General features: G+C 55.1%; 7 protein-coding genes across 7 annotated transcripts; 4 read left to right on the forward strand and 3 right to left on the reverse strand.

Moving 5' to 3' along the window:
- Positions 1-600: 600 nt before the first annotated feature.
- Positions 601-2,110, forward strand: J7T54_004469 (SH3 domain; the record flags this gene model as incomplete). The annotated part of the gene is made up of 2 exons (XM_051504390.1): positions 601-1,722; positions 1,772-2,110. 2 exons carry the CDS (start codon positions 601-603, stop codon positions 2,108-2,110), a joined length of 1,461 nt encoding a protein of 486 aa, XP_051364298.1.
- An 828-nt stretch (positions 2,111-2,938) lies between these two features.
- J7T54_004470 (Ribosome-releasing factor-like protein) lies at positions 2,939-5,164 on the reverse strand (the record flags this gene model as incomplete). The annotated part of the gene is made up of 1 exon (XM_051504391.1): positions 2,939-5,164. The coding sequence occupies one exon, from the start codon at positions 5,162-5,164 to the stop codon at positions 2,939-2,941; it is 2,226 nt and encodes a 741-aa protein (XP_051364299.1).
- A 799-nt stretch (positions 5,165-5,963) lies between these two features.
- J7T54_004471 (golgi apparatus membrane protein TVP15) lies at positions 5,964-6,615 on the forward strand (the record flags this gene model as incomplete). Its single annotated transcript, XM_051504392.1, has 5 exons — positions 5,964-5,983; positions 6,045-6,116; positions 6,202-6,260; positions 6,317-6,385; positions 6,440-6,615. The coding sequence occupies 5 exons, from the start codon at positions 5,964-5,966 to the stop codon at positions 6,613-6,615; spliced, it is 396 nt and encodes a 131-aa protein (XP_051364300.1).
- Positions 6,616-7,221: 606 nt separating this feature from the next.
- Positions 7,222-8,081, forward strand: J7T54_004472 (uncharacterized protein; the record flags this gene model as incomplete). Its single annotated transcript, XM_051504393.1, has 4 exons — positions 7,222-7,357; positions 7,428-7,485; positions 7,545-7,857; positions 7,911-8,081. The coding sequence occupies 4 exons, from the start codon at positions 7,222-7,224 to the stop codon at positions 8,079-8,081; spliced, it is 678 nt and encodes a 225-aa protein (XP_051364301.1).
- A 259-nt stretch (positions 8,082-8,340) lies between these two features.
- On the reverse strand, positions 8,341-9,931 carry J7T54_004473 (nonsense-mediated mRNA decay protein 3; the record flags this gene model as incomplete). The annotated part of the gene is made up of 2 exons (XM_051504394.1): positions 8,341-9,811; positions 9,864-9,931. The coding sequence occupies 2 exons, from the start codon at positions 9,929-9,931 to the stop codon at positions 8,341-8,343; spliced, it is 1,539 nt and encodes a 512-aa protein (XP_051364302.1).
- A 241-nt stretch (positions 9,932-10,172) lies between these two features.
- J7T54_004474 (ESF2/ABP1 family protein) lies at positions 10,173-11,123 on the reverse strand (the record flags this gene model as incomplete). The annotated part of the gene is made up of 1 exon (XM_051504395.1): positions 10,173-11,123. One exon carries the CDS (start codon positions 11,121-11,123, stop codon positions 10,173-10,175), a length of 951 nt encoding a protein of 316 aa, XP_051364303.1.
- Positions 11,124-11,678: 555 nt separating this feature from the next.
- On the forward strand, positions 11,679-12,083 carry J7T54_004475 (aldehyde dehydrogenase; the record flags this gene model as incomplete). The annotated part of the gene is made up of 1 exon (XM_051504398.1): positions 11,679-12,083. A coding segment is annotated over one exon (405 nt), but the record flags the coding sequence as incomplete, so codon positions are not given.
- Positions 12,084-12,169: the final 86 nt, after the last annotated feature.

Below are 12,169 nucleotides of genomic sequence, written 5' to 3' on the forward strand. Positions count from 1 at the left end.
GCTATCAGATATCCTTGTGCACCGCGTAACACCGACCTCGCAAGCTTGTGCGTTGGTTCAGCGCAGGGATGCGCCTGCATCCTTCTCCCCTCCGTCCTTCGAGAGCGCTCCCTCCGTTCTCCCTGCCAGCGCTGTGAGCCTTCTTCTCCTAATCATCGCCTTGTCGTCTTGGCTTTCCTGTCCTTCACTTCGCATTCTTTTTCCCAGTTGATTCGACTGCTCGGTTTTTTTTTTTTTTGGAGACGCCTCGAGCTGCTAGCAGGCTCATGTGTTGACTGATTCCCCGACTGCGTCTCTTTTGTTGTCGCGAGACAAAGCGCACAGTCCTTGTTCAGAACGCCGCGCGCCACTCTTTGCACTGCAGTTTGCCATCAAACCGTGACTACAGCGACAGAATCGACCAAAGCCGCGCGCGCAGTCAGCCAAGTGCTTTCGCCTGACCCATATTCTATCATTCATTGCTACACAGCGACGACTTCATCTCGAATACACGATTACCCGACGCCCTCATTTAAGCTTCGCTCTACAGCCTCAGAAGACACCAGCTGCCTAGAAGTACCTCATCCTTTACGAATCTGTCCGACGCCTACATTTTTCACGATGCCAGTGTCTCACAGACACACCCATCCCCGGAGGGAGCTGATGGATGTCGTCGGCGATATTATCGACGGTGCCAATGTGGCCCCAGGCGCAATTCCCGTTCAAGGTGAAAAGCGCGATGCCGATGCCCAGCAGGATGAAGCCGGGGCCAGCGTTCCCACGGTGATCGATGCGCCAACAAAGACCGCCAACATTGCTACAGCTACCGAGATTGCCAAAGCCACCGGGCACGCGACGAAGCCAGGCGATGAGATCATTGGCAAGGTTACTGCGACTGCGACGGAACCGCTCAGCGTACCTACCCAGTCCTCGTCTTCAAAGAACTCGGACGAGCAGGTCGAGGAGGGCATGACCGCTGGAGCCAAGGCTGGTATCGCTTTTGGCATCCTCGGCGGTGTCCTCCTCATCGCCGGGCTAGTCTATTTCATTGGAAGCCGACGAAAGAACGGCCAGCAAAACAACGAGAAGTTCGCGCCAGCTGGCTTGGCGCCACCTCCACCGATGAAAGACTCTGTCAAAAGATCGAGCAAGTCTCCCCGTCTCAGCCTGCGACCAGTTACACATTTCTTTCCCGGCTTTGGCGACAAGCATACCAGCAAGGGCCCCTTTGGTGGCTACTCCATGAGCACCGCGGGTGCATCTGGTCCAGGGAACCGCTCCCCAGGGCCATCGCCATTCGATCGCCCCGGGACTAGCCACAGCACGCATCCTGCCAACCCATTCGGCAACCAAGCTGAACGTGCCGCTTCATCGGTCACAGACGAACACAGCATGTACGCCCGCAGCACACCTCCTACCCCGGACAGGAGTGCCAAACCGTTACCGTCTATTGGTCGCCAGCAGTCCATGCGCGCCGATCGCGCGAGGAATCTTGACCTAACCTTGCCGGAGTCGAGGGGCCCACCGAGCCCTGCAGGCACTGAGTTCAGCATGTCATCCATTGCTCCTGGTACAGGTTCTGCTGCTCCATCAAGTGGCGCTGCTGCGATTGCAGCCGCCGGCGGTCCTCAGAACACTCACGTCTACCGTGTTCAGCTTGACTTCCAGCCCAGTTTGGAGGATGAGATGGAGCTTCGCGCGGGTGAGCTGGTCCGACTTTTGCACGAATATGACGACGGCTGGGTAAGTTGATAGGTGCACTTGTGATACCGAACTCCGCTAACCATCCCAGGCGCTTTGCATCAAACTTGACCGCTCGCGCCAGGGTGTCGTGCCACGAACTTGCTTGTCAACTCGCCCTGTGAAGCCTAGGCCACCCCAAGGCGGTGCTCGCGGGCCCCCAGTCAATCCCAACGGACGTCCCGCGTCACCAGCTCACTCTATGAATGGACCCGGACCCTCGGCATCGCCTGCGGGCTTCCGATCCCAATCGCCTGCCGGAGGTCGATCGCAGTCGCCAGCAGGGCGCCCTCGCGCACCTAGCAAAAGCCACGGGCCGAGCCCCATGAACCCCAATGCTAGACCAAACCGTCCGGCGTCTCCCGGATCAGTGTTTGGCCAGGCCATGTGAAGAGAAATCAGTACAGCCACCTGAATTGCATAAGCTTAGTCATCATCTGCGACAAGGGCCGTCGAAAGAAGAAGACAGTTAATAGGGAAGACGTTCGATAGTTGCTGTGGATCAGCTGGGCATTGCGTTGTGTGCGGCACATATGGATGGGCCGGGGAGTTCTTCGTTTCTAACCTGGTTAGGGGTCTCATTCTCAACCCTCGCTGGTCACACCTATTACCCCTGTCATGAGATTTGGTCTCAAGAGGCTTGATTCCTTTTCCTGGTGCTTTGCATTCTTTCATGTATTGGTGGAGCCTGCATTTTCTCAAAGCGAGATGCCGAAAGCTGTGTTGGTTGCCTGGGAACTAGCAAGCCAACACTTTGATGAGATAGATGATTGATATCCACTCGCTCTCTTGGCCATTTCGTGCCCTCCCGCTTGCCCTGAAGTCGTGTGTTCTACATTGCCATACTTGAGGCTGAGGTACTGCTTGATATGCAATGTCCTGGTTCGTAATACGTGGCATTCGCTGGCGTTCCCTCGGCTAGGCCTACTTTGATCGCTGCCGTCTCTGAGATTGGCGTATGTCGGAACTGATCTAGGAAAACGGATGCGCGAACTGCGCTTCCGAGACGTGACGCCCGAGAAGCCATCACGCCGGCGATTGTTTCCTTTGGGACTCCGGTGTCTCGATGTAGGCTCGGCCACATAGCAAATGGATGCCAGACTAGGCAGTTACTGTACACTTGTTTCTGCTCTGGAAACATAGATGGGTTCAAAAATTGCCTTGTTTCGTCGCACCCCTAGACAGTCCTTACAATATGGTACATGATATACAGAAGCACTCAAAGCCCCTTCTCGCGATGCCCCACGACTCGCGCAAAGGAGTCAAAGGACATGGTCATGGAATGCCGGCCGGCCGTCTTGCTTCGAAGATGGTCGTCGTAGTTCAACATTTCCTTGTAGGGTACCTTAGCGACGATTTCCGTCACCCTGGCCATGGATTTCTTGCCACGGAGCGACGTGACAGAATCATAAGGGTCGGGCGGTGCGTATATCTTGGAAACATCAATGTGCTCGTCGCCCGTCGATTCGGCAGAGCGGTCGTTGACCTCGAGAATGGCACCGCCTGCGCCGGCTGTCACGTCGTGTTGCACGGTGCCCGCTGCGGCTTCGGGACAGAGGATATGCACGAGCATGATGGGCTCCAGGATACCCATTTGGTGCCTCTCTAGTGCGCCGCGAAGGACAGCCTGCACGCCTGCTCTCGCTGCACCGCTAAAGTGTCCGCCAGTTGGGGTGGCAATGGCACCATCCGAGTCGTCCAGGACTACCTTGACAAGATTGCCATGTACCGGCGCGGCCCTTCTTGGACCACTCGCCATGCCGGCTATTGCACCGTTGAGCAGCTGATGTCTCGTCTCCTCAACATCGAAAGACTTTTCACCGTCGGGTATCTGTATATCGTAGACATTGCCGTCCCGTTCGAACGCATTCTGTGCCTCGGCTTCAAACTCATCGGGCGTCAAGGGGCGGATAGCGACGTTGCAAGTCACCCTGCCAGCTTTGCTCGCCACAGCGCGGTCAAAGACGGTTGTGAGCGGCGGCGCCGGCTCCATGAGGCATTCCTTGTAGTCGACTTCAATCGCACCAAACTCGGCGTCAATCTTGTATTTTTGTCGCATGTTGTGCAAGGACACGTCAAGATGCAGCTTGCCCATACCCTGGATAGTGAACTGGTCCGTCTTTGGGTTCCGGCTCCACCGCAGACTTGGGTCCTCTCGCGACGCATTCTCCAAGGCTACCTGTAGCTCCTGCGCAGCCAAGTTCCCAAACGGGTCGACTTGCAAGAATGCCACCGGGGGCGGAATCTCAGGAGGACGGATTTGCATGTGTTTGAAGATATCAGCAGTAGGCTTGTTGCCCACCGTCGTGATCAGGGTGTCTCCCGTGCGTGACTGCTTGAGTCCACGAAGGGCACCGATCTGTCCAACCGTGAGCTCCTGGACCTCCTGGGTCTTTTCGGCTGATATTTGTAGGATGCCCATCGGCCTCTCCGTCGCGTGTACGTGTGTATTGAAGGTGGAGGCGTTCCTCGACATCGAACCGTGGTACACGCGGACGAAGCTTATGACACCCTCCTTGGGGTGGTTGAACACCTTGAAGACGGATGCGACGGAGGCAACTGTAGCCTTGGTGCCTTTCTTGTCCTTCTCCGTGAGATATGCCAGAAGCTTCTGCTTCTGGCCACCTATTCGAACTTCAACATCCGGTCGCTCGTGTGGGCTGGGAAGATAGTCTGTGACGGCGTCCATCAAAGGCTCAACGCCGATGTGCCGGAAGCTCGAGCCTGCGAACACGGGTATGACTGAGCCATCGCCTGTCCGTATCACCCTTCTGATCGCCTGTTTGATCATGGCAGAAGGTATGTCCGTGTTCTCAGCTAGGAACTCCTCCATGATGGCCTCGTCAAAGTCCGCCAGCCCTTCAATAAGCCGCTGCCGGGCGTTCTCCACCTCAGCAATCAGGTCCTTGTTCGACGAGGTCAATTTCTCTTTCAGTGCATCCGACTCGTACCGCACTTTTTCCCGCTCGGATTTCCAGCGATATCCAATGCGGTCGACGATGTCAATGACCCCAACGAACTCGTCCTTCTCCCACCATGGAATTTGACAGACCAGAGGCCATCCCTTGAGTCGCGTGCCGATCTCCAGAACACTTTTTCGGAAGGAGGCACCTTCACGATCAAGCTTGTTGCAATAGACGATGCGCGGGATGCGGAAATCATGCGCTGAAGACCAGACCCGCTCGGTGTGTGCCTCCACGCCTTTGACAGAGTCGATGATACACACAGCTCCATCTAGAATAGGCAAGCATCGGTCCACTTCGAAGCGAAAGTCCTGATGGCCTGGTGTGTCGATGAGGTTGACGATCTTGGGGCGAGTGCCTTTTGCACAATTCTGCGGCAAAGGCCAGTGGAACGTGATGGCTGCAGATTGGATGGTGATTCCTCTGGCGCGTTCCAGCTCCAAGAAATCGGTCACGGTGTTGCCAGCGTCGACATCTGTCATTGTTAGTTCCTTTCCACCAGATGAGAGAATTCAATCGATTCATGCCTCCGACCCGTTGTGTCACTCCACTGTAGAAGAGCATGCGCTCTGTGGTGGTCGTCTTCCCCTGAGTGGTGATCAGACCAGATTCTCATTGACCACATCAGATAACATACCGCATCAACGTGCGCGATAATTCCAATATTGCGCGTGTTGTCCAATTGCGTCCCTGGAGTCGCTTGACTATAAAATCTCCATCGGCCGCCCTGGTGCCATGAGACTGAGAGCCTTCTCATGCAGTTGAGCTGCTGCAGGCAACTTCGTCCGGCATGGGCCTGACGGAGCCGCGTCAAAATCATAATGACCTCGACACCCGGCTCACTAGCATTGCACGACACCGCTGAGTGCGCTTGTGATGAATTGTTGAGTCGCTTCAAAGCTCGATATCGTGCTTCATCGAGTGAAAAGCACCAGCCACAGCGGTAGCCAATGCTCGAAACGCAGCTGTGGCTGAAGAATGACGCACGTGGCTCAGCAAGGAAATGTGGCTGGGGGGCTGGAGCTCATCTCCCAGCGCCCAGCAGATCCGCCTTGTGACGAACCATCCACCTCAGCCTCCTTCGTACAGCTAGGCTGCTACCAAACCCAAGTCCCGAATCCCTCCATCCTTACCCGATCGTCGTCATCCAGGTCCTCCTTCAAAATTGCTGCCTGACCTCGAGTTATCTTATGTCAAGTACATTGGCTGTCTATCACCCATTGTACGCCCCGTCATCTCAAGTTTGCGTCCGCGTGTCCAGTATCGCCAACCACCGCCACAATGGAGCTCTCTGATATCTTGTACGATGGCATTCTTGCGCTGGCGCATCCGGAGGCGACTTTACTAACAAATCGATGATAGCCGCATTGTCAACTTGGCCATTGGTGTCATCACCGCCCTCGGTGGTATCGCCTCGATCTTTGGGTTCTCGCTGTACGTCTCCCTTCCCGTGGCCGAGTGCCAGAAGTTATCGCACGAGCTTGTGCGCCTCGCGCATACGGACTAACAGTTTGAATAGGTCGTCTATTGTTGTCGGCGTATACCTGATTGTCTTTGGTCTGGCTATTGCCCTGCTTGGTACATCTCCCTTCAAAATGCTTCGAGACGCGGGACGTGAGGCTAACAAGATGCAGAGTTCCAGATTCCTCCTCAAGTTTCACGCTATGCTTCCTTCCTTTTCTCTTTCGTCGGCCGTGGTGTTTGTAAGTGATTTATTTAGCTGACCCTTGCGGTCCAGGCGCAACTAACGAATGTAGTCTACATCTTCATCGGCTGCCTCATCCTCGGCGACATGGTGATCAGCAAGATTGCTGGTGGAATTGTCGGCATCGTCGGTATTGCCTACGTCGCCCTCGAGTTCATCCCCTCGATCGAGCCCCCTGCCAACATGCGCGAAGCCGACGTCGCCGGCTGGGGCGCCGAGCAGGTCTAAGCAGTGTGCCTTCGCACTACTGTGAGAGGCGGAAGGTGGATCAAACGACGAGATTGTCATACCGGGCAAAAGTTCGGGTTGGTGAGGCATGGAGTGGCGGGAGGCTGTCACATGTTGTACGTATACGATGGGACCGGTGCCCTATAGACCGAGGTGTTTTGCTGGCAGATGGGCTGTGATTACCAATACAGTTTCTTCGCATCATCTTTGCTCTCTCTTCAGGATGTCGCGCGCGCTGTTCTTTCCATGTGCCTTGTGAGAACGAAGCGCCGCTGCTCTTGAAATGGCGTGATTTCGAAGAAGGATACTTTGAGATGGTGCTATATGGCTTCTGTTCGCAGCGACGGTGGTGGTGGATCGCAGATGACCGGCATAGCGACACCTTCAGCTACCTATGTGGGATTTGTGTGTCAATTCTGTATGGCTTTTAACTTCGAGCCGGTGCTTGCACCTAGAATGCGCGCGTCTTGTAGACCAGGTCCCTCCTGGCGATCGTTACACTCCATAGCAACCTGGCGGGGCACAGCAACATCACACATCTTCGTCAACTCCCTACAATCACTCTCGACCATTCGCATCTCTAATGACGTCGTGTGCATAATTACCATGGCGCGCAAACTGCCGTGGGACCGCGATCAAGTCGATACACCTGCCAAGGTGGGAAAGAGCCCAGCACAGGCTCCTCGCTCGCCCGTAATCGCGAACCCATCCTCAGAACCCGCGAAGCGCGTCAAGAGACGATGTAAGCAACACAGCACCATGCGGCTGGACGTGATTATTCTTTAAATTCAATGAGCTCATGTTATTATTAGCACCTTCTAGAACAAGGAGTCCCTCCACATCTCCGCCTCCGGAGCCTCCGAAGGAAGAGTGCGTCGTGTCCTTAGTTTCACGTCCTCGTAACTCTGACATGCTGACGGCGCCCCTAGATACATGACACCGACTGATGATCTTTGGCAAATGGTCGAGGATGAATTTTATCAAACCGCGCAAAAGTTTACCGCGCATCTCCACCGCGCAGAGTACCAGCGCCAGAAGACTCTCGCTGCCTCGCAGAACGCCGCAGCCATCAGTGCCATTGCCCGTCCCACCGTCGGCGAAGCCAGCAGCCTCGTGAGGCAAAGATCTGCGTTGACGAGTAGAGCTCAAAGACAGAAGAATGTCTTGGGAGAAGAGGTGCCGGCTACGAGCGGGCTGCGCGGGCTCATGGACAGCCCAAAGAAGGCTGATCGCGTGCTGAGAGTAGGAGGAGGGTTGCTAACCAAGGCGGCAGCCGCAACCAAGAGGGCTGCCAGTCCCACGCCCATCCGATGGCAGGAAAGCAAGACTGCGAGGAGGGAGCAGAGCATGGCTGGTCAAGAAATCCTCGCCGCAGCCACCACCTCAAAGGTTCCAACCCGACCAGCCGCCCCGGCAGGGAAGCCATCATCGACGATACATCGTTCCAGATCGGAACCGAACCTTAAGAAGCGCACGGAAACAGCAGTCGAATTATCTTCGTCGTCCGGTGATGATGATGATGATGATCCCTTTGGAATTAAAAGAAGGCGATTACAGAGAGCAAAATCTCGTGAGCAACTACGGAGGCCGAGGGAACAGCCACGTGAACCATCGCCTGATGTTATCCCACGGTTCTTCTAAAACAGGCCACGGCGTACCGAGTACGATATCATTATCAGCATAGGGTGGCGTTTACTTCAATTTCATTCATGATACCCGGCTTTTCTACGCATCTTCCATGCGCAGCTCATCAAAGTCATCTAGCAGTTCCTCCATGTTCACCTGTGGCGCCTCGGCGTCGTCCGATTCATCCGCCATGCTCATCTCCTCTTCCTCCTTCTGCTGCTTGTACAGCGCCAGTGCCGCACGCAGCTCCTCGTCCTCCTCGACATCCCGCAAGAAGGCCTCGTACTCACGTTCCATGCGGTCCTGATCAGCCTTCTTGGGCAACAGCTCACCCTCATCCTTGTCCATGCGCTTGAGGCGCCAGTTGCGGCGGCGGCTCTTCTTCTTGCGGGGGAAGTGTTTCTTGACGAGCACCACGTCGGGCATTGTGGAAGAGTAGGTGCTGGACTCCTCGATGGCTTCGTACTCGGGGTTGTTGTAGTTGGTTCCGCTGAGGAGGTATCCCATGGCGGAGTCGCCTGGCTGTAGAAGGCCACCGAGATGTGTTCTGGTGAAGTATGTCGTGTCATTGGACCCGAGGTCCGAAGCGCGGGCAACGGTAGCCTCCGCGAGCTTCCACTTGCCCTTCTGCTGACCGGTGTACTCGACATCCATCACAATAAACTCAACCAGCTCTTGTGTGTCTGACAATGCGCTGAAGGGTGCCCGCCAATAGATGGGGCCGCTAATGTCGGCTGTCTGTAGGGTCTGAGGGTCCATCAGGTACACGGCGGTACCGATCTTGTAGCACAGAAGCAGAGGCGAGATGTTGCCCGCCTGCTTGGCCAACTTGATGGGGATCGCGACCAGATCATCCTTGCAGACCGGCACGATCTCGGCCGAGAAGGAGAACTTGTATGTCCTTTTCATGGTGTGTGTGTCCAAAGAGATCAGCTCCTGCGATGCCTTCACCTTGACAGGTACCACCGAGTTGAGGAAGTCGATAAACTTCTCTGCCTGATTTTTCGCACTGAAGAAGAAATCTATACCATCCTTGGCCTCTTTGATATTCAGCGTGTCTTTGTGGGCGCCATGCTTCAGGATCAACTGCTCCAGAAACAAGAACGTTCTCTTGTGCAAAACCTTTTGTCGGACCTGTACACAGGCCTGCCAGTGCGCGGGGGTATACGACTTTGCGCACTCGCGACATTGCTGTGTGTGTAGAAGGTAGAGCACCTCGAAGCTTTGCTGCAGCAGAACACCGTCCTGCACCGAGTCCTGGATCGTGATCTTGACTCGTAACCTCCTCGAGTGGGGCTCTGTCCAGACGAAACTCGCGTCGACGATGCGCACTTTGTTAAGACCTCGTAGCTTCTTGAGACACAGAGCGAGAAGTTCGCGCGACTCGGGCAGAGCGACGATCCAGGTTTGCGGGGGCAGCAGCCACCGGTCGCAGTCTTTGCAGAAGTGCAGGGTCGCCTCGCGCTGGACGCCTTGGGAGATATCGACCGTGAGTTTTACGCAGTCGTAGCAGAGAGCGCCGGTCGCAGATGTGCCATCGATGGGAGCGCCACAGTTACAGCAGAGGATCCTGGCGTGGGATTAGTCTTTGTTCAAGCAGGGCGGGGAAGCAGGGTACTCACGTCGCGCCATTGCCAGCAGTACCGCCAGGCTGGATGGCCACGGGCTGATCATCAATATCCATCGACATTTTCGGTGATTTATTTGGTCCTGTATTGACTCTGTTGAATCTTGGTGGGATGGTGACTCGAATGAAGGCGGGCAGGCCGGGCGGCTTTCAGGTCGAAATTATTTGCCCCGCTGCTTATCAAGCCGCGAAAAGTCTTATCGGACCCTGACGTTTTTTCCTCTGGAGCTAATTATGCACGTAACGGGTGTCACAATGACAATGTCGGTAAAGATGATGATGAAGAATGGCTCATACTCAATTACTAAAAGATCTTGTTCAACACCCTCGTGACATTTTCCGGCTGCGTCTCTCCTTCCTTTCCTTTCTTGGCCAGGGGTATTTGCTTAAAGGATATGTTGCCTCTGCCACCACCAGCCTTTGGTGCTTCTTCCTCCTCGGTCTCGGGCTTCCTCTTCTTGGACTTGGCTTTCGCCTGTATCCCATCCAGCATCTTTGCCTTTTCAATGTTCCGCACAAATTCCTTGTTCTCCTTGGTAGACTTGCTGATCTCCGCCCGCATGCGACTAGCCCTCTCCGCATTCTCTGTCGCGATCTGCTCCGTCAGGTTATGCCACTTGAAACCCTTGAGATACATCAGATTCCAAATGTCGTCGTGGTAGTAGCTGCCCTTCTTGCCGCCAATGATGTTGGCATTTAATAGATCGCACACTGCCTTGGCGTCCTTCTTCTTCAGAAACTCAACCCAGCCTTCTGTGTACATGCGCTTCTTGTTTCCGCCAGCCCGCACGCGCCGCGCATGTGCCGTGGGATCCTCGGGGGACAAAAAGATGCGATTGATCTTGCCATATGGCTCGAGCAAGGAACGTAGTTTGGCGGGTTTCATGAACGGTGGTACGCGGGAAATGTAGACGACGCCGGATTTCTTTACAGCCGCCTCTGTGACGACGAGGTTCCTCTTGATGCCATTCGTGGTAATATCGGGAAGTTCAAAGGCCTCTTTGCTCTTTGCTTTTGATGTGGCCGGTTCTTCACTCTGGTTCGCCGCCAGATCGCCATCTTCGTCCGCATCCTCAGACTCGTCCTTCGCATCGTCGACCGCGGGTTCAGCATCGCTAGCCTCTTCGTCGGATTCGACTTTCCGACGCTTGGCGTTGCGGCCGCCCTTCTTCAAATCATCGTCGGAGTCGTAGTTTGGGATTTCATCCTCGCTGTCGGAAGCGTCAAGGAACTCGTTTCTTTTCTCGGACGCCATTCCTTCGGTTGGGTGCTGCAATACCAGGTACTCTACTGAAATTGAGACTTGGAAGGCGCATGCGATCACCTTCAGAAAAAAGACGGTATCGCGATAAGAGCCAGGTCTGATAAGAGCCAGGTCTGATAAGAGCCAGGTCTGATAAGAGCCAGGTCTGATAAGAGCCAGGTCTGATAAGAGCTTATCAAGGCTCGGTGATTAGTGGTACTCATCGCTGGGTCGGACTCCGAAGTCCGATCGTCGATACGTAGGAACATGAACACAGCATGAGTGTTGGAAGATGCAGCTGGTGTGAACCGAGTCCTTTGATTTATAAACTTCTTTGAAAACCATGCAATTATCTGGACTGACTCTCTTTCATATCAACATTTCTCCAAGACGAGCGCGCCCTTCTTGACGTGACGCGAACCTTTATTCATTGTTGTGGGGCAAATGACATAGCTCGTGACGTGGGGCTCTGGCTGGTATCATTGCGAGAACGGAGCGCAGGAACTATCCCTAATCTTTCCTTATCACGTCTTTGACACTGAACTCATACCCTCGTTCAAGATCAAAATGTCTGTCGAAGTCATCAAGACCATCTCGCCCACCACCAACGAGCCCATTCTTACTCGGAATGGCGCTTCGGCACAGGACTTGGAGTCGCTCCCTCAGGTGGCAACTGAGGCCTTCAACACGTTCCGCAAGACCACACTGAAGGAACGCCAGGAGATCGTCAAGAGATTCCTCAAGATCCTCTCCAAGCATGAGGATGAGCTGGCCGAGGAACTCACGGTACAGATGGGCCGACCCATCGCCTTTGGCGGAAAGGAGATCCAGACGGCGATCAAGCGTGCAGAGTACCTCCTCAAGATTAGCGACGAAGCTCTTCAAGACACAGATGGCGAGCCGGAAAAGGGCTTCAAGCGTTTCATCCGCAAGGTGCCCGTGGGTCCTGTCCTCGTGCTGTTTGCCTGGAATGTGAGTACAGTCGGGGGGGGGGGGGGGGGGGGGGGGGGGGGGGGGGGGGGGGGGGGGGGGGGGGGGGGGGGGGGGGGGGGGGGGGG

This window comes from Emericellopsis cladophorae, assembly GCF_022114955.1.
Source record: "Emericellopsis cladophorae strain MUM 19.33 chromosome Unknown NODE_8_length_656085_cov_119_647849, whole genome shotgun sequence".
In the NCBI taxonomy this organism is placed as follows: Eukaryota; Fungi; Ascomycota; class Sordariomycetes; order Hypocreales; family Bionectriaceae; genus Emericellopsis; species Emericellopsis cladophorae.